The sequence below is a fragment of the Onychostoma macrolepis genome, chromosome 18 (assembly GCF_012432095.1).
Source record: "Onychostoma macrolepis isolate SWU-2019 chromosome 18, ASM1243209v1, whole genome shotgun sequence".
NCBI lineage: Eukaryota > Metazoa > Chordata > Actinopteri > Cypriniformes > Cyprinidae > Onychostoma > Onychostoma macrolepis.
The window spans coordinates 7,217,851-7,242,754 of record NC_081172.1 but is presented as its reverse complement, the minus strand read 5'-3'; the positions used below and the strand labels follow the sequence as shown (position 1 = coordinate 7,242,754).

The 24,904-nt window shown below is 38.3% G+C and overlaps 1 protein-coding gene across 4 annotated transcripts in view; it reads left to right on the top strand.

The window, feature by feature from the left end:
• The window catches only part of tspan9a (tetraspanin 9a), a 190,253-nt gene that overhangs the window by 109,664 nt on the left and 55,685 nt on the right, over positions 1-24,904 (top strand). For 3 of the 4 annotated variants that reach the window (XM_058751015.1, XM_058751013.1, XM_058751014.1), the window contains one exon: positions 4,283-4,362. In XM_058751015.1, coding sequence (XP_058606998.1) covers positions 4,300-4,362 — 63 coding nt within the window. In that variant the 5' untranslated portion in view covers positions 4,283-4,299. Of the gene's footprint in view, positions 1-3,337; positions 4,363-24,904 lie in introns of those variants that run through there. The other variant, XM_058751012.1, reaches the window with a different exon arrangement.

Here is a 24,904-nt window from a genome sequence, read left to right as displayed (position 1 = left end):
AGGCAGACTTTGAACTTGGATTTTTTAATGGTTTTCAGTGGGTCTTTAGAAGTATCTTCTTCCCCCACTGTTTTGTCCGACTGTTTAGCCTTTTGTGGAGTGAACTGTCAAAAAAGGGATGACTGCGTTTTATCAGGCTTCATTGATTCACACTGGCGTTGGGTTTGCATTAGTGTTGGGCGATATGCTCAATTTTCATATCGTCCTGTCGTCAGCCTGTGAGATCTCAGATACACGATACAATTGTCTATTGGCACAACCCTAGTTTGCATGATTGTATCATAGCAGGACAGCAGTCTAAATTCACTTTTTCTTGTTCATAATTCTCTTTACTTTACATTTGATCTCTGAGTTCCTTTCTGTATGTGATAATTGAAGCTGTCAGAGAAGCATGCATCTATGCTTACGGTATTTTTAATGTTGATTGTCTCATTTTTGTTGAAAAAGATAAGTTATCTCACAATTACACTTAACAATTAACATTTTTTTCTAAGGTTCCTGAGGTCAGTTACTCCTCTGAGAAATTCCCTAAATTCTAATTTAAGCGAATAAGAAACAATATCTTTTAGGTCGGTGCCATATGGAGAACAGTTTTGAAAGGTTTTTCATGGTTAATTCCATTTTTTTTTTTTTTTTTTGGTTTTTATTTAATGTGTTATGTCATGAAAAAATACAAAAAAAAAAAATTAAAAATAAGACAAGCAAATAGAGCCTGTTTTGGGACCATTACATATTAGAATATTCTTTTTTGCGTTACATTTAAATTTGTATATTTTAACTAAATTACAACAAATACAACAATATGTATAAATACTGTAATAGTATATAGATATTATACAAATTTTCCCTACTACAGTAATGAGAACAAGATTTCTCAGATTTCTGTGCAATTGTTACTCGTCCATACAAATGCATGTCTGAAGCTTTAGGCCAGTGCTGTTAATTGCAGTCCTATCAGTTCCCCGAGTCACCACCATTCTTCCACAACTTCAGACACAACTTGTGTGTGTGTGTGCATGCCTACAAGACAACTTGTGTGTTTTTTTGTAAGTCGGTGTGAGCATGCTCTCTTGTGGGTATCGAATTCAGCGAGTGGTCTTGAGCGTGTGCTCCCTGCACAGGACAGAATCAGGAGTAGATGGCCCGAAGGGTGGCCAAACGAATGCTCATCAGCCCGCGTGCCAGCATTGACGCAGGCGATATTGAATCAGGCATTAGCAGACTGATGACTTCAACCTGAAAGGCTCTGCATTTCGTAGCTTTCCACATGGGGTTTCCAGCTCTGAATAAAGCCAGATTCTTCAATCAAGACCTTCCACAGTGCTGTCAATAGCATTGATATTAGGGGCTGTTTAAAACTGTGAATCATGCTACTAAATGCAGGGTGCACTGTGGATATCTGCAGGAAAAAGGCACAGTAAATTAGAGGCAGTATTGTGATGAAACACAACGATCGATGACAGCTGACTGATTCGCTGATCTAAGTAGCCAAATTAACCATTTCACACTTGCAGCTTGAAATGCTTCATTAGTGCCTACTGACCATTTAGTCCAGGGTCTCTGAGGCGTGACTGCAAAGTGAACTAGATTCTACTACTTTTCTGAGGAAAACATGAGGGGTGCTTACCTAGAGGTTTGTGGCCGACCCTCAAGTCTCTATGGTATTCTTGTCCCTAGATATATGCGTTTTAAGACTAAGGGTTTTTTTTAAATAGAAAATATGGTTGTGCAGTATTCACATTTTAAGAATTGGTTCCCTTTCCATTTGTAAATTGGATTTTGAATTGCATTTGCTACATCCCTCAGGAGGTTGAATTGGAATTTGAACTGGAATGATAAGAGGTTCTGGAAAATTATGGATTGTTGCGTCTTGCTCCAAAAAATCACTCTGTCTCTAAGGCCAATGAAACCTTTCATAAAATCAACCTAAAAAATCTTTAACCCAAGTATGAGCAGTAGTAATAGCTCAGCATGCCCCTTTTTTTATTTAATTTCATTTAATTTTAACCTAAGTATGAGCAATATAGTAATAGCTCAACATGCATCATTTTATTTGATTTAGTTTTATTTAATTTTTATTTATATTTAGCAAAGATGATATAGCATTATTTTTTTTTTTTGTTAGTTTTTTTATTTCTTATTTAGAGGAAATAAATTTACCTAAACATTGTTTTAACTTGTTTGAACAGTAGGGATACGGATTGGAATCTGGCATGCATCATGTTCCAGTCCTATGCCCTAACTCTCTCTCTCCATCACCTTTTCTATGTTAGAGATAAGTGTTATTTTTCAAAACCCCCTATTCATTAAGAATAGGCAAATAAGTAATTATTGGATTTTGTTGAAGTGAATATGGACAGAGAGAACATAAAGACTGGTCTTATGGTGTAGTCACAATATGATGGAAAAATCTGGAATTTAGCTAATTAAAATAATATTTGCTCTCATGTAAATCACTTTATTAATTAGCAGATGGCCACTTGCAGCCAGCACATTGCTTTGGTTTCTCTACCAAGAACCAGACACTGATATTTCAAAGTTAAATCACCTAATTATCTATTTACTTGACTTGTGAACACTTTTAAAGGACACTGAAACAGTTAACATTTACATTCTACAGTATGTATAAAACACGTTTGCTGTGAGCGCACGGCATGCATCAGGTACTTAAGATGTAACCCTTACATTCTGCAGAAAAGCCTGAAGTATCTCCAAGCTCATATCCAATGTCCATGCTTGAAATGGTGCTATAATTCCTGAGCCTGATGCACTGCCAATTTACCCGTGCTCCTTACACGGCAACGGGAGAGCGTGGATAAAGGGTTTTAAAGTAGTAAACGCCGGTCATGCACCAACTTCCACATATGCTCACAGGTTTCACGTCGCTGCCTCGTTTCTCTACATATCACAGTTATATTTGATTAGCCCATGAATGCAACTTACGGGTGACTGAGAAATGGTTCAATTCTGAGCTTTATTTTTGCACATATTGCAACTCAAAGCTCCTTTTTTATCAACATGCTCACTTGTCAAATGTGCAGCCACGTGCTTGGTCTCATATTCATCTCCTATCACCCCCCCTCCTCCTCCACCATCAGCTCATGATTTTTTTTCAATTCATCGTTGCCCTCCCAGACTCTCCCCTGGCCAGCCAGTGCAGTTGACAGCACTGAACTTGTATAGGCATAAAACAGTGATGATAAGCACATTAAAGCTGCTGTATCGGCTAAGGGAGGGGCTTAGCACCAGCAGCTGCTGCCTTATTGGTCTGAGTGGCAGGGGAGGGGCTGAGGGGAGTACAGGCAGAGAGAGAGAGAGAGGTGAGAGCTCAGCGTTAGGTTGGGAGGGAATGCCCACTAGATGCGGCTGCTGATAATAGCGCGTATCAGCACCAGAGCAGTGATTGAGAGCGCAGACAGAGAGAGGAGGAGAGGAGCAAGGAACAGCATGCTCTGCCAGAGGCTGGTTAAATCACAGCAGCGTGATTGATTCAGGCAAACGAGGATAAAAAAAATAAAGAGAGCTCTAGAGAGTCTCTCAGAGCGCAAAATCCTGAGAGGAGAACGGGGGTGGAAGTTAGAAGGCTGTGGGAACTCATCAACTCCCCGTGGAAAGGCAGAGCTGAGGTCAGCAGGCAGGAGTGTGGGATCGAGCAGCAGCTGAATTAAGCCGAACATTGCTTGGGCTGGGGGTGGACACTCTTTTAGAGGGGTAACGAGGGGCGTAGGGTGAAGGAATACTGCTGAAACTTCAGTTACACTCAACGCGCACCTGCTCGTGGGAGTTACGCTTCTGGATATTACAGCAAGGCTACGGGGCAAGCTGCCACATCCACTAGAGCGATTTTGCAAAGCCACTGTCTGATTGACTTAATCCTGATCTTTTGTGTGAAAGAGAAAGACTAGCACTTTTTGGAGCAATAGAGCGCAAGTTTAAGGTTCTATTCAAGGGCTATTCTGAGAGACATGATAGAGAATGAAATAAAGAACGCGGCTTCCATTCCAGAGCATGGAGAAGTCAAGTAGTGAGGAATCCGCCATCCACCGTAGCCCCTCTGTGGACAGCCGCGACTCAGACTTTGCCCAAGCCTCCACCTCCGGGCGCCCGTTCGGAGGACGAGGCTTTACCGCCGGCGCCTTTTACGGGTCCACTGGCCCACGTGCACAAACCGCTGCTCAGAGTGGGGCGGCCGGCGACGACAAAGGCAACAATAAGTACAAGTCTCCAAAAGGCAGCAAATACGTGGTCTTTTATCTGGATCTATCCTTTGTGTTCCTTCTAGAGTTCAAGAAGTGCAACATGGCTAGAGGCTGCCTGTGCTGTCTGAAATACATGATGTTCGTCTTCAACCTCATCTTCTGGGTAAGTCACATTTTGAATTTCCTTGACTACTGTTTTGGTCTTCCTCCACAGGTAGTGAGGTACTGACAATTTGATCAGAATTTGGTTACAAGCTCACTAATTATAACAAGTATACGTTGAGATGTCATGGTGCATGCTCCTCAGTGCGACCCATGCCGGTACTGGGACTTTCCTGTCATGTGTTTTTCCTATGTTACGTCAGGCTAGCCATGCTCTCATTTACGTACTCGCTACTATTTCTGGCTGCCTTTGAGTCTCTTGGGGCACCCTGGGAAAAACTGTGCCACACTCCCGGAATGGGTTTAGCTTGTGACTTGCTTTGATTGAGATACTGTGATGTTTGCATATTGAAAAAAAAAAAAGAGTCCATGCTTTTGCTTTAATCACATTCAGTCATAGCTCTTTTTTGTATTGCTTCAACAAATATTTAATTCATTGTGTTTCTGTGTAATTTTGTCCATGCATTTTATTCATTTTTGGTATTTTATGGTTTACTGTTGATTTATGATGATGGTTAGTCAGTTTGAAAGCCTCAAGGCCATGTTTTTGTCAATTCCATTTGTTTTTGAAGCATATCTCAGAAAGATGGATGTGGTTCAAATCTGATGGGACAGAGTGTATGGAGGACATTGGGCTGAGTCTTTTGTGCAGAGGCACTCATGCATAAACGCTAATCGCATAAGCTAACAAGGTTCGCCTCACACTCGTACTCTCAGAAAGTAATATCTGGGCCACGTCTGATTCACTGTTGGAGGTAAGGAGTCTGCCAGAGCATAAAATACTTCCCCCATCCATCCACCTCTCTGTCTGTGACAAGATGTTTGAATATGAATCCCAGAGCTTCAGTGAAACCCAGCTAAGTTGTGAAATGTAGTTCAGGATGGGTGGCCCACCACGTTAACCGAGTCCCGAAACTCGTTTTGATCTCGGAAAAGACTTAAGTCTTAAAAGTGGACAACATGCAAGGGAGGACAACATGTGGCCGTGTCACAGGGCGGGCACTAGAGTCGCTCCTTGCTTGTGTGATCCTACAGTTTTTCACCAGAGATAAACACAGAGTGACACCCCCACGCTCACAGGCGCTCACAGCTCAGCGGGGCATTAACCCCTTCCATAGCTCTGAGAACAGACGGTAGATTACGGTCAAAGGTTGTGAGCTTTGATTCAAAGTACTGTCAGTGAGATCTAGAAGTCCCTGAATTGCTCTCTACGAAACAAGGTCTAATAACGAGGGTTAGTTGGAAGAAAGTGTCTGTGTATTAGTAGTAGCAGCAAGAACCACTTGGCCGCTGGCGATGCTGCTCCTGCTGAGAGGTAATTTAGATGTTCTGGTGGGTAATATTCTTTTAATGATTCTTCACTCGACCTGAGTTGAGTCCCATGAGGTCATTCCAACATGGGCGGCAGTCAAAGTCCCAGAGCTATGCGTGTGCAGTTACCAGCGTGTGTGTGATTTAGGGTCACGACATGCCTCAGAGAGTGATGGAGATTGAAGCTTGGTGTTCTCCATAGGAGAGTGTGCCTCTGTATCATGACACCCCTGGGACCGCACTCCTCTTGCTTTGGCGCTCCAGGAATTGCAAGGTTACCATTCTGTGGAACGTTGAAGCCTGCCACTCCATCCGCTTTAGAGGGCCAGGTGCTGCCGCCTGCTGCCTCTTCACAGAGCTTACGGTTGTAACTCGAAGCACTAGGTAAATAGAAGCAGGAACCTCGGGCATGCCATCGGGCTCCTGTACAGGACCATCTGGTTCATCTTTCTTAGGTGGATTAGCTTGGTTTGAGCTCGACGGCATCAGCACAGATTAGAGCATTTAGTGGTGAGCTTGGTCACTCTGTGTTCCTGACTCTGTAATGGTCAGCACTCACCATGTCTAAACGACTCACTACATTTTTATTTATGGGGAATGTGTGTAACTTTCCCCAGTGGCACCAAGCGGAATTGCACAAATAATTACAATTTATAGGTTCCTATTTGTTGTCTTAATCTCTGTTATATGTAGTCATTATGATGATCCCCTTGTTCTCACCAGCCCTCTCAGACAGCCCTGCTGCTGATATGACATACATTAATAAATAAATAAAATAAATAGCATGTTGTTTTCAAAATAATACTACTGTACTGGTATTGTGAAGCTGAATTTTATTTAATTTTTTTTACTGGAAAATATTTGTTTTGTGTAATGCTGCTATTGTATCTCTTTTTCTGCTCACTATTATTATTATTATTATTAATAATAAAGTTTGTAAAGCCCTTTTCACAACAAATGTTTATTCTAGTACTTTAAAAAAGCTATTGCATTTTGTAAAATATTTTAAATGTATTTTTCAATAATATTTTTTTCAGGAGACCTTTTAGTGCTCGCTATTATTATTAATAATATTTTATTTTTAAACAACTTGTAAAACCCTTTTTACAACAAATGTCATTCTAGTACTTTGTAGAATATTTTAAATATTTTTTTCAATAATAGGGGACCTTCTAGCACCTGCCCCAAACATTTAGTCCCACCATTTATATAGTTGTCTATGCACATTAAACTGAAAAATTACATCAGCTCTAATTACATCAGTTATTAATTGTTAATGAATATTGATTGCTAGTTTTTGCTTTGGCTACCTTCTTATAAATGGCGCCAACAGCCTCTCGGATTCAGATAAGCTCACCAGATTCATTACAACCTCATTTCATTCTGGTGAGCTGATGTAATTTGTCTGTATCATTCGAATCAGGCTGAGCCATATTTCACAGCAATATTTCAGTGGCTCTGTGGTTTTTCTTTGTCCTCCTCCTCCTATCCTGTAAAAGTCTTATGGCTGGCTAAAGCACTACAGCAGGATGACCCACAACATCCATTGTAAAAGACTGAATGCACAGCCTCATTTTGCCGCCATTATCATATTACATCAAACACATTCTTATTCAAACAGTAATGCCACCTCAGCAGTTTGCTCCAAAGGTGTGCTGCTCCTTATCAAAGCCGCTGCCTCTTTTTGTTTGCGCCTTTATATTTATGAATTCTGAGTTTCACTCTAGGGATTGCAGGGGATTTATCAGCCATTTGGTCCTAGGTAACAAAAGATTAGGATGCCTGTCGATTTAATCACCTGGGTTGACAGTTTGAAATGTTGGTGTTGGTGGGTGCTTCTGCAAAGCTAACAAAGTGAGTGGCAGTCTCAGGGTACTTTGTGAAGGAAAGGGAGGTGTGTGCTGTAGAATGAATGAGCGGTAGAGTGGAGGTCCACACTGCGGCAGTGGCACACTCCCTCTACCCTCCCTACTAGCTATGTACTGTATGTTTTCCATCCAAGGCAGCAAAGCTGGTTTTCTTTATCTTACACTCTCTTTTTATTTCCTCACTTTTTTATGAAATCCATTTAAAGGCTTTAATCATTCTTTGCATCAGGAAATTGCACATTTAACAAACTTTCACAAATCTGTTCTCACCTTCAACACATTCTTCTGACAAGTTTGTTAATCTGCAGCTTTTATTTTCAGAAGAAACACGAAATCATTTTTTTGTCCTCTTCTTAGAACGACAGAGAAGATACATTTCTAGTGAGTAAAATAAAAGATTCCTGACTCACTTATTGAGAGTGAGGGTAGGGATGTGATTCATTGGTCATGGACTTGTTTTATGTCTACCGATCAATCACCAATAGTTTAATGAAAACTTCAGCTTCATTAACTTTTTTTGTTTTGATCTTTTGTATTTGATCATATTAAATGGGAGAGCAGAAGCTGAAAACCTAACATCACAATACTGAGTAAAACTCAATTGGTTGGGATTACTATTTTTATTAGTAACAGAGCTTTTTAAAATTTGTAAAAAAAAAAAAAAAAAAATGTCTTTAAAAAGTGTAATGAGTCAATAATTTAATGATTTGAAATTACAGCAATGATTTTCTTACAATGAAAATTTGTAGTATCAGAGATTATTTCTTAGTTGTATTTTATTACAAACTGGTCATGAGAAAGTGTTGAAGATAGCAACAGACTGTTGAAAGTTTTAAACATAACATTTCACATCGCAGACAGTGATTGTTATGCACTTTATAAAGTGAAGAGGCAGAATGAGTTCTGCACACAGAGGACTGAGGCAACAACCATGACAAAAAGTTCCACTTGTTTTGATCGTCACTGCAGTATTGTCCTTTCCATTTAGAGCCATTTGCCTATTCCTTTTGGTTTTTGTCTGCACTACGAATTTAATATGAATTGAATGCGACAGATTTGTAATTAGTCTCTGTTTGTGCATCTGATAAAGTTGTTTGCCACTTTCTTGCCTTAACATAATTTACTCAGCCTCTTGGTTTTCTGTGTATCTGGGGAAAATTCTCTCGGTATGCGCATCTAGACCTTCGATTTCCTGTACCGTTGTCTCTTGCCTCCTGGAAGGGCTCATTATCTCTGGGATATGGTTGGATGAGTTGGAGATGTTTCTTTCCAGGAGGTCTGACTTTGTGGAGTGGTTAAGAATCTTAATATATAATTAGTTCTGCACAAATCCACATTACTTAAATACACAAGAATTAAGTCTATTGTGACTGTTAATGGTCTATTTGCTCTTTATCTGTACCTTTTTTTTTGTGTTTTGTACTTTTGGATATACGTGTTTAACCATCCATTTGGCCTGAAGCCCAGAGGTAGCAAGCTGATAAAGGCCTATTCAGTAGTGGACCTGAGGCAGTAGGCAGGGTGGCCTTCATTTTATAAGAGACTGAGCCAATTCTCAGCACCGGAGCAGATCGGTTTATTCCTTTTCAGCCTCTGATTCATAGCAGCTCATGGCCCAATTAAAAATAAAATTCTTCCTTAAGGGCTCGATATCTTTTGAAAATCTCCATAACACCTTGAGAGACATGTAAGTTGATTAATTTGTCATTTTATTTTCCTCTCTTCTGCCTACCCCCATGAGGAAATCCTTTTACCTGTACAAAAATAAATCAAAGACCTGTATGGGGCATAATGAAGGCAACCAATATAAACAAAGACAAAATCTGTCAAAATCTTACCTGTTCTTATGTAAGACCTTGATGAAAGATTTGTTTTTAGAAATAGAGGGCATTCAGCACTTTCTTTCAGCATTTTATTAGCCGCTGTAATTCTGCTGAAGTATGCAAGTGTTCATTTTGACTGCTTTATCAGTGTCTTGTATCATAAGCATTTACAATTATAAACAATTATATATAAATATAATAATATTAATATAATATACTACATTTAATATACCACAAGTTGTATACTTAGGTGTTTTGGAAGGTTTTTTTTCACTTAGTGCGGAAGAGTTTGAACAAAGCTTGAGAATGTTCGTTTTTCCTTGTTTTTATTGTTGTGATTTTATTATTTTTTTAATGATTATTTTAGTTCCTTTTATGTGAAGCACTTTGAATTACCATGGTGTATGAAATATGCCATATAAATAAACTTGCCTTAGATTTATTATTATTATTATGATTATGATGATTATAAATGTATTATTTAATCTTCCTATCCATCTATCTATCTATCTATCTATAATAATAATGTATTATTATTATTATTTTATTATATATTATATAAGCAGGCATTCTCATAATGCTCCATCAGTGTTAATGATGCTCATTCAGGACACATGAAAAGAGCATTAAATGTGTGTCAGAAGGAGTGCACTTATTGACTTTTATGAAATGCTAAAAATAGCAGGATTAAATATGCAGCATAGCAGTTTGAAGCTAATATAAATTTAGCCTACTTTTTTCTTCCTGGAGGAAAAAAAAGGGCTGGGTAGCAGAAGCCCTCCATTTGAGCAAGATGATTTTAGCATGAAAAGACAGTCGTATGGAAGATGTCACGGCTCATCAAGAAGCATTTACTGATAATGACATCATAGCGCCCCTGAGGACCACAAACCAGTCGAAATGAAAGGCAAAGATGCGGTCCTCTGCTCAGAATGAGGTTGTTCGTATATTTGTATGTATTCATTCGCAATTTATTGAAATTAACTGACCATACTCCACTTTATTGTGAGGTAATATCACATCTCTGACTCACAGGCTGCTGGGTAAATCCTCCATGTTGGTTTTGGAGGTAGGTGAAACTATCATCATTATGCCATGTGACTATGAAGTGGTTTGAAATGGCTCCTTCAAAGTCATTCTTGATTTAGTCTTTCATAGATCATTCGTGAGTGGGGAAACTTTCACCATCCCACTCCCAGCTCAACCCCTGGCAGAAGAATCAATGCTAATCTTCACCTAACCTGTGAATTAATGCAGATTGCAAGAGTAGCATGCCCCAGTCAGCACTTTCCCTGTCACCCGCAAGCAAATTATGCAGGAAATCAATGCCAACATGTCAGATCGTGCCCGACTCTCCCAGCTTGCACCTCTCACCTGGTGCTGGGATATGACACCAGAGCTTGTTGTGGTTAGCGCTGTGCAGTTTAATTAACAGCAAAGAGGATACTTAATGGGGCATCAGCAACTGGGGAACTGCATTTTTGGCAGGGTTGTGCAAAATTCATAATTGAACATCCATTCATCCATCCATCCATCTATCTGTCGTTGTATCTATCGTTCTAATGTTCTATCATTTTGTTATTAAATCTGTTGTTTTATCATTCTATCTATCATTCTATTGTTCAACTGTTCTGTCTGTCTGTCTGTCTGTCTGTCTATCTGTCTATCCGTCATTCTACCTGTCATTCTATCTATCATTCCATTGTTCTACTAATCTATCCTTCTATTGTTTGATCTATATCCCTCAATTGTTCTATCTATTGTTCTATTTATCGTCCTATTCTATTATTCTATCATTCTATCCTTCCATCCTTCTATTGTTCTATCTATCCTTCTTTCTATTGTTTGTTTGCTCTGTCGTTCTATCTACCATCATTTTATCTATAGATCTGTTGATTTATCAGTTTATCATTTATCTGATTTCTCATTTTATCCTTCTGTTGTTTTATCCTTCTATTATTCTTTCTATTTAATCACACAAAATGTACAGTTACACATTTCAGTTTATTTTCCCAAGTGTAATTTTCCTCATCCGAATTAAAATTCTGCATTCTGTTTTCTTCTGCGCCACAATTCAAATTCAGGAATTAAATCTGAATTAAAAAAAAAAAAAAGCAATTTTGAATAGCATCTGCTTTTTGGTCTTACCAGTGACCTAAAGCAAATGTGTCAAGCCTTCCATTCAATCATGCAGCAATTATCTGTTGGGCTTGTGTTGCTAGGGTAAAGATGGAAGAACCTCACATAGAATTTATCTCCGACATCTCCACCTCCAAAAGGTCCTCCAGAGGGCTCATTCTGTCGTTAACTGAATCTTCACTCCATATCCCTTGGGCAAACCTCAATTGGGTCTATTAGATGTGATTGCATTTCCACCAAAACCTCAAAGGCCTGGATACGGTTTTTGTGTTTGGATTCACTTATTTTTCAGAGAGAGAGAAAAAACCCTCTCAGAATCAACCCACGGCAGCCCGTTTTGGCTCTCGGGGGCATCATGCATTCAGGAGACAGGTTTTTGCACAGCTTTTTGATAAGGACCATTCTGTCATCTTGTGTGCAGTCTGGAGTGAGTTGTTGTCACTGTCGGAATGAGAATAGACTTGAGTCCAAGCTCAGCATGGATATGGGCCCTCTCCAGCCACACTGCGAATGCCAGACACTGCGGTGTCAGTCTTGAGTAATGAAGACCATACGAATGGCTAAATCATTATTGTGGTCACTGATTTATTATTTTGTATAGTCATATAAACCTTCCATGTTATATTTCACCACCTGATTGGGGTGCGGTGAGGATTGGGAAGTTGAATCAAACGCACTCTGGGAGGTAAAAATTACCTGGCATGAATCATCTCTCTATTTTCGTGATTATTATAAGTGGGATAATTCTATTAGGCAGAACTTGTTAAATATTCTCCACTTTAAAGCTTATGTCAATCAACATGATTGTCATGAAGTCCCAAGGTTGAGTCTTCCAGATGTCTCAGATTATTCTATATTTTATTAAAAAGGTTTGCATTTGGATTGTGATTGAGCAGAGTGCAACAGCCATAAAATACATTGAAAATCTAAATTCTGCAACATGATCTGAGCTGTTTTTGTTTTATAACTGACCTTGGACGTCCTCATTAAAGCCCAGGCATCTCGCCGTCTTGTCATTTAATTCCAAATCGAAATTACGCTCAATCAATAAAGCCCTGCATAAAGCGGCATTATGGTTTGTATATCTCTGCACTTCAAAAATGATGGAATTTTATGTGTTTTTCTGCTGCTACTCTCTTTAAAGGAGCCTGAGGATCTCTGAAGCATCTAAGACTACTATAGTGGGAGCATATAGAGGCACTGCATTTAACAAGGTGTTGTCCATCACTTTATGTACGTATCCAGGGCTTTTCTTTAACTTGTGAACGATGCATCATATAGCTTTACTGCAAATAAGACAGATGCCACACGTTTAACTGCAGGATTAATTGATTGAAAACACTCCCTTCCTCCTAACAGATGCTGCAGTTGCTCGTATTTGGCTTTTAAAAGCGATCAGGTGTGCATAAAGGATGATTCTATTTGGATTACAGGCACGACCCAACGAGTGCCAAGGAAGAGCAGCATAGGGTGGATTGTTTCATCAGCTAATATGGGAACACAAAACCACGAATGAGCTCACACTCAACTTAGTTTGGAACGTGCCCTCTGCACTACTTGACACCCACATAATCATGAGACCTAAAACATTTTCACACAGTGGAAAAGATTTGCATTTCATTGCCTGTATGCCTAAAAAGATTTGTGAATATATTTTGTATTGGTCTCTTTGGAAGCTTTGCCCTCCAACATTACTTTGCTATGCTGATAATAATTGCTCATGCTCACTGCTAATGGTAGTCTTTTGAAGCCTTTGGCCGTTTTTTCTTTTTAAGAAAAAGGTCTCTGAAAAGACTTCTGTACAGGCTGTATCCTTATTTTATAGCCTCAAATCTTAGCACAGCACACCGTTTATGCTAAGAAAAACCCTGGATCTTTTTGTTCCCTTTTAATTTATCATGTTTTGTTTTGCCCAAACAAAATGAGACTGCAGGAAAGCGCTTTCGTGTTTTAAAGGAAACGGGTGGCCGTTTCAGTAATTAACTGATCAGAGTGACAGAATTCACTTCATTCTTTTATCAGTTTGTCATAAAGGTGTTTCATACTCCCATAAATCGTTCTTTATTAGAAAACAATTTGCCGCAAGCTATAAATGACACGTCCTCACCAAGAGACTGCACTCATTTGATTAGACAGGGAAGGTGTGTTTGTAATTTGTGCTGGTAGAATGCGCGTCCTCTATAAAGATTTAATGATGTTGATAAAAGTTTGGAGTAAAAAAGAACAATTGCCGGTTGATTAACAGAAGCATCAAAGGCAGCTTAATTTGCTCTTAAGAGTGGAGTGGTGAGCAGAACTTTGCTGACTGTACTTTTAAACCCTGATTGCATGATGTTATTTTAACTTTAGGCAATTGCACTAATTATCTCAAACTGCTCATTTTTGGGACCAAATTGGATGTTTGAGCAAATTTGGGTGTTAACCAGGCAAGTAAACTTTCAGTCTGTCCAGTAGATGTTTTAATTTAATTAAATTAATATGCAGAAATTAATTTAAAATGTGGCGGCGGCAAAAAAAAAGCAGAAATACTTTGAATTATTATTGCAGTTTAAAAATAATTGTTTTATGTTTGAATATATTTTAAAATGCAATTTATTCCTGTGATGGAATGCATCATTACTCCAGTCTTCAGTCCACAGGATGCTTCAGAAATCATTCTAGTATGCTGATTTTGTACTCGAGATACTTTTGCGCATAATTATTTTCTTTGTTAGTCCATCCTGCATTTTGACTGTTTACATTGCCCTTTCGCCTTTAATATTTTTGCAGAATTTGATGTTACAGCTCCACAAATGAATAACCAGTGACCAAAGGTCAGCGAGTACGTCAGGCACCACCCTTAACATAGGCCAATGGCCTGGATAATTGGGTCAATAGCAATTTATGATGCCATTTTCCAGAAATATCAGTGGACAGCTGGGCAGGATGTAACTAGAGAGGCTACAGGAAAGGGCGAATGCGATGTAAAGTCATCCCGCTGCCTCACGTGTGCTCAATTGACATATTCATCACCGGCCTTGAAGCATTTGCTTCTATATGCATGATGGAAAAGAGCCTCTCTCAGAGTGACCATTGAGCTTCACAGCAACTCTGAATGTAATGAAACTGCTTCACCAGCAAGAAAGAGATGTGAGCTATACTGTAACTTGACGCACGTTCTTAGGAGCATGTAAAAATCTGGAAGAGAGATGACAGCAATACCCTTTTGAGCTCCCATCAGCCACTCTGTGAATATTTCAGGGCAACAGAGCTTTAATGGCATGGCAAAGCTTTTGCACAGCACTACAGGGAATTTCTGGTTAAACACAGTCATTTGAAGCCCTCAGAGTGAAATCTCACTTTATTCTACTGCTTCTAATCTGAAGCTGCAGAAAGAGCAATATTCAATTGTTTTATTCATGTTTCTTCCACACAAGTGTGCTTAATTTGGGGGAAAACCCCCTTCTGTCAACAGGACTGAAAGAATAAGATATTTATTTGAAAAACTATTTTAAATTGAAGTACAGTACACTGCATGGTTGACAGTATGTACTGAAGAGTGTAATCATATTTAGAATTGAAAATGTTTCTCTAAATATGTTTAAATTAGGGCTGTCAGTCTATTAAAAAATTTAATCAAATGAATTACATGATGTGTCGATTAATTAAACGCAAAATAAATTTGACTCTGAAAATGCCCACAAAAGATTATTTAAAGGATTATTCAAAAGATTATTTACATGTCGTTTAAAACGACATGAGGGTGAGTAAATCATGACAGAAATTTAATTTTTTTGGGTGAACCATCCCTTTAATGTTTTTTTTTTTTTTTTTTTTATTTTGATGAAAGGATACTCTAAATAAGAAATTAAATCTGCCAGCAGGTGGCAGTAAATGTCTTTAAGTCATTCATTCATTCGATTCGTCCAAACGGCTGATTCATTCAGTAATGAAGTAAACGGCTCTCTTTATGAATGGGTCTTTGAATCATTGGTTTACACGATTCGTTCATAACGCGGATTCATTCAGAAACTAAACACCGCTGTGTTGCTCGGTGACGCACAACAATTCTTCTGTGGCTTTAAAAGTAATTTGTTCTCTGCGAAAATACATAGGCTATTATCAATTTGCCATTATCATTTACTGAACTGTTGGATAAAATCACATTTAATCCTTTTCATCCTTATTCATTTTGTTAATAAAAGTTCAAAGTTTAATATAGGTAAATTTGTCATTGTACTGTTTTATTGTATAATACGTAGCCTATGTTTTGTTTTTTTTCCCCCTTCCATTAATAATAATGAGCCATAAGTATTTGTTGGTACATCAGTCTTCGTTTTGTTCATAAAAGTGTTGTGTGTAATATTGAATCAACCGTAAGCATTAATTTTGTTTCAAGAATAGGAAAGGCCAAACGTTAAAGATCAAAATTAGCGCTACAGATGTGAGAATGCAAGATTTGTTGCTGCTGAGGTAAACGCCCTTGTTCACTCTTTCTCTGCTGTCTCTTTGCTATGTCTGTAGAAATAATCGTTAATTCTTCATTTAGGTGTGGCACAGACAGATCACAGGTAATAATATAGGGCCTAATCAAAAAACCATGGCATCAAATGATTTGAAGTCAGTTTGATAAGTTTAATAAGTTGAAACGACTTTCACAGTCAATTTGATTCAACTCATGTTTAACCGTTACTTAGTTTCATTTAATCTTTCATTTATTTTTAACACCGCACCCCCATTTTTTCGTGGGCTATACTCCAGGGGGTGCTGCACCCTTTCCCGCGGTAATGGTCAACTATATGAAATGTAAGATGATGTATTGGTCTGGGGGTGGGGCCAGTGCGATAACTGCGTTAAAATATTTTATCTGCATTATTTTTTCATTACTAATTAATTAAGTTAAGCCTTAAACTGACAGCCCTAGTTTAAATATGTACTATTAATATTTTCCAGAATGTGCTGGATCAAAGCAAATTAAAATGATTTGGAATGTTGTGGGGTTTTTAGACATAAATATACCATACAGCTACCTTTACATTTTAAGAGGATCATCATATTTGGGAGACCTTGGCAAATTTAAAAACCGCTGATGGCGCTGAATTGGAATAGTTCCATAATCTCCTGCTTCTGTTTTGTTTTAAACACAAAGACTACTCTGTAAATAAGTTGAATCGAAACGGCTCAGTAAACAGGAGTAATAATACCGAATCAGTAAGAGCATATCAATACGGCCTTGAAAACACATATGTAATACTCACAAGTGAATTGACTGAAGGTTTGAAGAGTCCTGAACAGCATTACAAATGAATTTGGCAGATGCATGTGGTGGCATTTTAAACCCGAAGCCTTGCAAGCAGATCCCAGCCTGACACGGTGCGGCAGGTTCAAGGAAGCACAGCACATATTTATGCATGAACATGGACTGTTCGGAAGGTCAAGTGTATGTTCCTAGCATCTTTAGCCCTTGACGCCCCTGACATGAGTGAAATCTGTCTGGTCTGTAATATTTCATGCAGATGTCAGTTACTTTGTGCTTTAGCCTTGACTAATAGAGCAGATCCAGATATGGGTTTTTTTCACAATGGCCTCCGGAATCCCTCTGATAATACACATTGTCTGGCTTACCATCTTTTGTCGTTTTTGTGTGGCTGTTTGATCTGTTAGTTGAGCAGCAGGAGAGCCTCCTGAAAGAAAGGTCACATGATGTGAGAGGAAGAAAATAAGGTTTCTACAAAGGAAGCTTTTCACAGGCCTTGTTCGGGTCTTTTTGCAGGGAGTGACCTATTCTTAAAAAGACCACGAGTATGTCATGTGCCCAATGCCCTGGGAGATGAAGCGATTGCCCTTTTCGACTATTTTGAGTAACAAGCGGCCCAAATGCGCACTAGCAGGCTCTAATAATTGGAGGCACCTGGCTTGGTACATTATTTTGGTGTTTGCATCAGGACTGCAGACATGTTTGCACTATAGTTTCTCATGCTGTTTGTTGAGATACTGTACGAACATGCCTACCAGCCAGAGAAGAAACATATTGCATTAGCAACATTTGTAGTGGGTATAATTCGTAAGGCGTTGATGTTAGTAGTTAGTAATCTATTTGGTCAGACTTTCATTTGATCATTAATCTGACTTTGCTGCAGTTGGAATTGAACTGCTGTTTCATCTGCTGTTTCATCTGCCCCCTTCTTATGCTCACCAAGGCTGTGTTTATTTAATAAAAAAAAATACAGTGAAATATGTAGCATAACATTGTGAAATATTATTACAGTTTTAATTAACTAATTATATTTGAAATATTAATTTATTAATTTATAATTTATTCCGGTGATGGCAAAGCTGAATTTTCAACAGCCATTACTCCAGTCTTCAGTGTCACGTGATCATTCATGAATCATTCTAATATGCTAATTTGGTGCTCAAGTAACATTTCTTATTATTACCAGTATTAAAAACTGTACTGCTTGATATTTTTTGTGGAAACCATGATACCTGTTTAGGTTTAGTTTTTTTTTTTTTTCTCATGTTTATTTGAAATAGAATATTTGGTAACCATGTAAATGTCTTTTCTATCACTTTTAATTAGTTTAATTGATCAATGATGACATTACTTTAATTGATTCTTACTGACACTAATCTTTCAAACTGTGGTGTACAGTATATATTGCAATAAATTTAAATTACTATCTTTATTTCCTTAAATTTCATTTATTGCCATATTAAGCATCCCTTTACATTCACTGTGAACAAGTTATGTGCAGAATATCCATAAAATCTCATAAACTGTTTTTCTTTTACAGATTTTGCACCTCTATTGCTTTTGCACACAGTATTTGAAATATGCAAGATGTGAGCTGCCATTCCCCAGAGATGAAGTCCTAATGATGTAGCTAGTTTACTGCTTTTCTAGCAATGCAGTCTCTGTCTCAGAATCAATTTGCAATTTTTGTGGATTGACTGAGGCATTAAATAAAGAATTGTGATGTAGGTTTGACTGATGTATCATTCATGTCAGTATCAATTCATGAGGTATTAATTATTGTACAAGAAAGCTTTACACATTAAGCTATCAATATTATCTATTCGGAAGGATACACTTCATGTCATGTGCTGACTTAAATGATCCAAGAATTCATAAAGTGTACATTAGAGTAGCTGAGCTTTAACATGTCCTCTTTGCAGATTTTTCTCTGTCTCATTAGCAGCATTCATTACATACTGACAATAGCATAGCAGCTTTCAGGGACATCTGAGAAACACTAAATGGTCGCATTGGTGTCTATTATAAAACATGCAGCTTCTCATATTAATGGAATGAAAACCAGGAGACCTGGATTATGGTGCGGAAACAGCATTTTAGCACAGGATGACAGTAGCTGTACGACGTTGAGCTGTAATCCAGGGGGTGTTTGGTGAACGTCTGCATGCAGCCTGATAAGTCAACAGAACATGGATCAGCCTGACGTAGAGCCAGTAGGGCTTATTGTTCTCACAAGCCAGATTTATATGTGCCATTATCAGTGTATCCTGCTCAGTTTGTGTGTATAGGACTATGCATTTATGTGGGCTTCCAGTGACAATGACGTGTGCTCCTCTGGGGCACATGTGTGCAGTGTGCATAATTACTGTGTGATTCACCTAGCATTTCATCTCATTAGACATAAGCATTTCTGTTAATATTTGCTTAAGCGCTACGCATTTCCAGACTACAGTGGAAAGTCGAAAAACTGCTGTCCAACCATTCAAGACTGGCAGGTAAATGCAGCCAACCAACATAGCATCCATGTGCATGACAATCCCAGGAGCCCGTTCCTAGCTTAAGTGGATTTCACCTACAAACCTCTTGTCTAAACATGGAAGTCGTCAAGTAGGAAAGCTTGGGAAACATTGCTCGCCAGAGAAGCATAACTAGCGGTGTCGTAGGCCAGCCTGTAATGACAGAACATGGTAGTCACTCTCAGTGCCCATCTGTATTGTATATCGATTTACTCTTGAGATGCTCCTTCAGCATGTGAAGTAGCAGCAGATGTCTTACACCATCCAAATAATGTTTTACAGCTTACTGAAGTGCCGCTATCCTTTCTCCTCGCTCTAAGCCCAGACAGAGAGATGTGCTCTGAGGAGATAGAACTGTGTAATTGGGACTTTTTCTGTTGGAAATATAACAGAATGAAGTCTCAGGAGTTCAGCTAGTCTTTGGGTCAATGATGAGAACAGGTGGACTTCAATGTACTGTGATTTTGGGCTTCTCTATAATAGTGTATACTTTATGTGAGGCCTATCCTCATTTTTACATATGATGAAGTAGGAATGCGTGATAGTTTTTTAATATTATCGGTCAATTAAAAAAAACGGTCTTATGTTTCATTATGCTTTTAAAATCAGCTTGAAGTGGAAATTGCAATCATCTTTTCTTCTCTGTTGTGACATATATTCAGGTTAAACTTCTCAAACAAGAAGAAAATACGAATGGACTTGATTTTGTAAATTAGAAATTACTGGAACGTTATTGTTTCTGAATAATGATTAAGAGGGCATTGCAAATGTGTAAAAAAAAAAAATAAATAAATAAATATATATATATATATATATATATATATATATATATATATATATATATATATATATATATATATATATATATATATATATATATATATATATATATATATATATATATTTTTTTTTTTTCATACTGTATATTATAAAAATGATTTGTAAATTCACATTTAGAAGCTGGTTTTAGTTTTTGTTTAATTTATGTATCTAGACGAAATAGTAATCATTTTAATTCCAGCCATTTAACTGTTATCAACCACAAGATGAAAACTACAGTATTTACACTGGCTTGCTTATATTCAAGCCCAGGTTGAAATTGCTGACTTTTTTTTTTTGCACTTGTTTTGAAGGGAAATATGTGGAATACATTGTTAGGTGTGTTAAAATGGTGCATTATTGTATTATTAGCAGCTGAACATGTTCAACTTATCACATGATCAAATATTTAATAAATGAACACAGGTGTGTGAATGAATGACTGATTGAAAGTGCGTCACTGGAGAGTCGTGTGCAGTTTTAACAGCATTTTGTTCAATGTTGTGTGCGAAGTGATCCTTGTGATCTAAATCTGCGTATTTGGCTGAGGCATGGAAACACGATGAGGCAAAGCTTGGTGGTTTCAGAGTAATCTGACATTTATATTCGTACCCTGGTTGGTGAAATGGCCTATTTGTGGTGCTGACCAGCCTGGTGTCCTGCTTATGGTGTTGATACTTGGTCGGGTATTAATAGCAGAGGAGCCAACTGATATTTCCTGAATCCTGTGTGGTTTCTGATGAGCTACAAGGTCCAATATCATCATTCCTCATGCTGAATATCACACCCACGTAATGTTTGTCTTATTATACCAAGGGATGAATCATCCACAACAGGCACTTTGACGACTTATTGATATGGAAATGCATTGGGATTGGTAATGAAATGAGCTGATTTGTTGCTTTTTGATTTCTTTTTTTGTAATATAATGGTGAGTTTGGATGTCTCTTTCTCTTTGCGATCACGATTGCCCATTATCCTCCAGCTCATTAACTCCTTTCTTGCAATATGGCCCTTTGTGTTCATAATTGACAGAGCGTTTACAGTTGACCAACTCATTACAATATCTCAGCACACCCCACTGACATGGCACTCAGCCTCCTGGGAGCTTTTTAAGCTCAGGTGATAGCTTGTTGACTTGACAATGGCTATTTAAGGAACTGAGAAGGGGACAAAAAAGGACAAAGCATCTGCTGTGGTTTGTATGGATTCTTGAGTCTCTCTTTCTTGGTTGTTTGCTTTTTTTTCCCTCCTTCTCATTCTCCATGAACTTAACATCCCAGCAGACTTCCGTGCGTTTCAGTTTGCTCAGTTCCACTCTTTTGTTGTATGCCCTTGGCACTCTGCAGCTTGTGATAGATTGCACTTGTTTCTTGTAAATGCCTGGATATGGCTTGTTTTCACCAAGTGGGTGTTAAATCGTAAAACCTACACAACATTCGGTGTACATTAGTTTTGAGTTTGCGTTTTGAGGGATCCCATGTTGTTTCTGTCTACCTGAGGTTGTTTCTGCTGGTCATTTCAGCAACATAGTTAGCTCAGGGAATTGCTTTGGGATGACAACTCAGTCTCTCTTAAATTTCTTTCCAAATCTTTCCAGATACTGTAAGTTCCACATTTTTATAGTTTAAGTGTAGGCTAGTGTACTCAGTTGACCTGTTCCAAAACATAGAGAGCTAGCCTTATGTCCTCTTCTTACACATTCCAAGAAAAAGTTACAAAGCTGTCACTAGGGCGGTACCCTAAACTAAAAGATACATATTTGTATTATTGTCCCCTAAATGTTATAGATTAGTACTTAAAATGTACATATTGGTACATTTTGAAAGGGACAGTTCTGTATCCTTTTTTTTTCTGAGAGTGCATAGTAGTGTGTGTATGTAGAACACAATTTTGGGTACAATAGATAGTTTCGGATATTTATTTTTACTATTTTACTTCTTTTATGTAAATTGAATTCTCTGTGAAGACACAAACTTTAGGTACAATAGTCAATTTCTAACTGATTTAAACACATTTTTTTCCATTATATTTACATAAATATAATGGGAAAAAATGTGTTTACATTTTAAATAAAAGAACATAAAAGAAGTAAAATAGTAAAAATAAATATCCGAACAGAAATTCATTATGTATGTATGTATGTATGTATGTATGTGTATGTGTGTGTATGTATATGTATATGTATGTGTGTATGTATGTATGTATGTGTGTATGCATGTATGTGTGTGTGTGTGTGTGTGTGTGTGTGTATGTGAATTTCTTTAATTACAAATCAATTAAATTTAAAAGTGACAGGATGCATTACCAAGAGCTCAATGAAAACATATATCAAAGATGGCAGTTCTTGATTATGGATATATTCACTTAATACTGAAAGTAAATGAATAATCAGCATTTCTCACATCATCTTCCATTTATATATTCACTGAGATTGCTGTTAAAATGTAGCCAAAAGAAGTTACTTTAGGAGGCAGCATAATTAAGTCAACACTTTAGAACAAAAATGCCTACGATGCCTTGAAATGCTGCCTACAGGGACAGCTCACTAGGTTCTGGAAGAGAGCCTAATGGCAGTTCTGTGACTTTTTTTGAATGCGTGTCTCTTCTGTTAGAAAATATATATTCCCAGTTTTCCCATCTTTCATATTGCACGCACAGCATGGTGCCATGTAAAATAAGGTTGTTTTGTGTCTCAGATCAGATCAGAAGACACATTGGGGTTCACGGCAGCTCCCAGCCTCTACCCGTGACTGATCTTGGCGCTCAACAGAAAGCGCCGAATGCCATGAGAGTATTGAGGGAATCTGCAGGAGTGCCGAACACCCTCAGGGAAACCGTGTTTACTCCCTCCATCCTCCCAGATCTATGGCGCTTGCTCTCCCCCTCTTCTGTTTATTTTCCTCTTCAAAAGTATAGGCTAAACATTCTCAACCGTACATATGATGAAACGCTTCAAACTGTTTTTGGAACGGTGCCCAGTAATAATTTGTGAATATAATTACAGTCACCCTTTCTACTCTTCCTCTTTGTGCAAAAATGTCTCCAAACGTTGGCTGGGGGCGATGTGGGAGACTCGATGAAAGAGTTGGCAGCATGAGAACCTGGCACAAATGAAAAACACCCGCAGAGGTGATGACACGAGCAGATGGGTTGGTATGGTTGGGGTGGACACCAGTATACAGCATTTGGGCAGCACCTCCGGGCTCCGCAGAGAATCTTCCGCCTTACACCTCTGTGTAAGCCATTAGCCGAAGCTGACCGCATCCACCCTTGAGCTCAGATTGCGTTGGCCGCAAGGCAAGAGCTGAATGGAGTCTGTGTTTGTGTTGAGTTTGTTTCGAGATGAAGTGCTTTGCTCAAGGCCACAACATAGTTATCCACAGGAAGAAGAAAAGGGTGAAAAGGAATGAGCGATGAGAGATAGACAGCGAAAGAGTCCTAGCATGAGGCCTTCTGCGTTTGATATATCTTAAAGGGATAGTTGGTTCAAATTTACTATTTACGTATCGTTCCAAACCTGTCTGAATTTCTTTGTGGAACCAAAAAGATACATTCTTAAGACTCTGCTGGAGCATTCAAAATTCATAATAGAAAAAAATATCCTTAACAAATAGACCAAATGACCTGTTTGCTATATTTCAAGTAATATTAAGTCATGCGATAACTGCATTTGAGGAACAAATTGAAATTGACATTGGTGTTTATTAAAAAATAATCTTCCAAATCTTCCTCTGGCAGCTTTTATGGGCAAGCAAAACCGACTCTTTTCTACTAGAATGGGGAAATATCGAAATCTTATCAAATCAGCAACTAAATCAGACACAAATTGTTCCGTAAATGTGGTTCTTATGCTTAAATATCATTAAAAAGGCATATATTTTAGGTTGGTAAACCAGTGCTCGTCTAATCACAAGTTTAACTGTTACTGTGAGAACTGGAGCTTCTAACGAGCTGGAGCTTCTAAGGTGGGTCTTGTTTCGCTATTTTGTGCATTGCACTTTTTCCCATTCATAGTAAACCTAGTCAAATGTTTTGTAGTGAAACGTCTTGCAGTTAAACGTCTTGATATATATGCAGTCTTCATAGAGGCTGTTACAACATTGGCCTGCTTGATTGGACATCTCAAAGTTGGGTCTTGCACAAAGGTGACGCCCTCGTTTTTGTCTATCCATTTTACAGCGAAGGCCCCTATTAACCTTTCCTCCAAATTAGCATTTAGAGCTTCGGCCCTTATCCCATCCTTGCATTGCTCTGCATTCGGAATAGCTGCTGACCTTTTTGAGAGCGACTGAGAATAGCTTTCCTTGCTCAAATTCGAGATGGCAAATAATTGGCTTGATCAGCGCCTGCATGCATTCCAGAGGATGACAGTTTGTGTCAGATGGGAACATAAAAACCCATACAGTGTAATCATGATAGAGATTAGTGTCACTTTTAAAGACGGCCCATAAGCATCGACTCTCTGTCCGTATGCTCTCTATCTCACCACCATTGCAGCTTTGCACTAATTAGCGTTTGCACCTTCTGCTGTTGGACCGGCAACAGATTTATGGGGAGTCCTAGGAGAGAATAGGGAGATTGGGTGATATCGATCCACTCAACAAAGCTTCACACACCACTAGCTTTTCCCAGACTGAGTCCTCCTCAGGGATGCACATACACACTCACTCACACTTTGACACTTAGATACAGTGTTGTTATCTACACCCTTCCCCACCACTTTCAAATTATTGGCGTGAAAAAAAAACTCGGTCACAGCCTTAATAAATGCATATGCGTCTTCTCATGATTAATGCAAACAGGCTATGTCTGTACAAACATCTTCGCC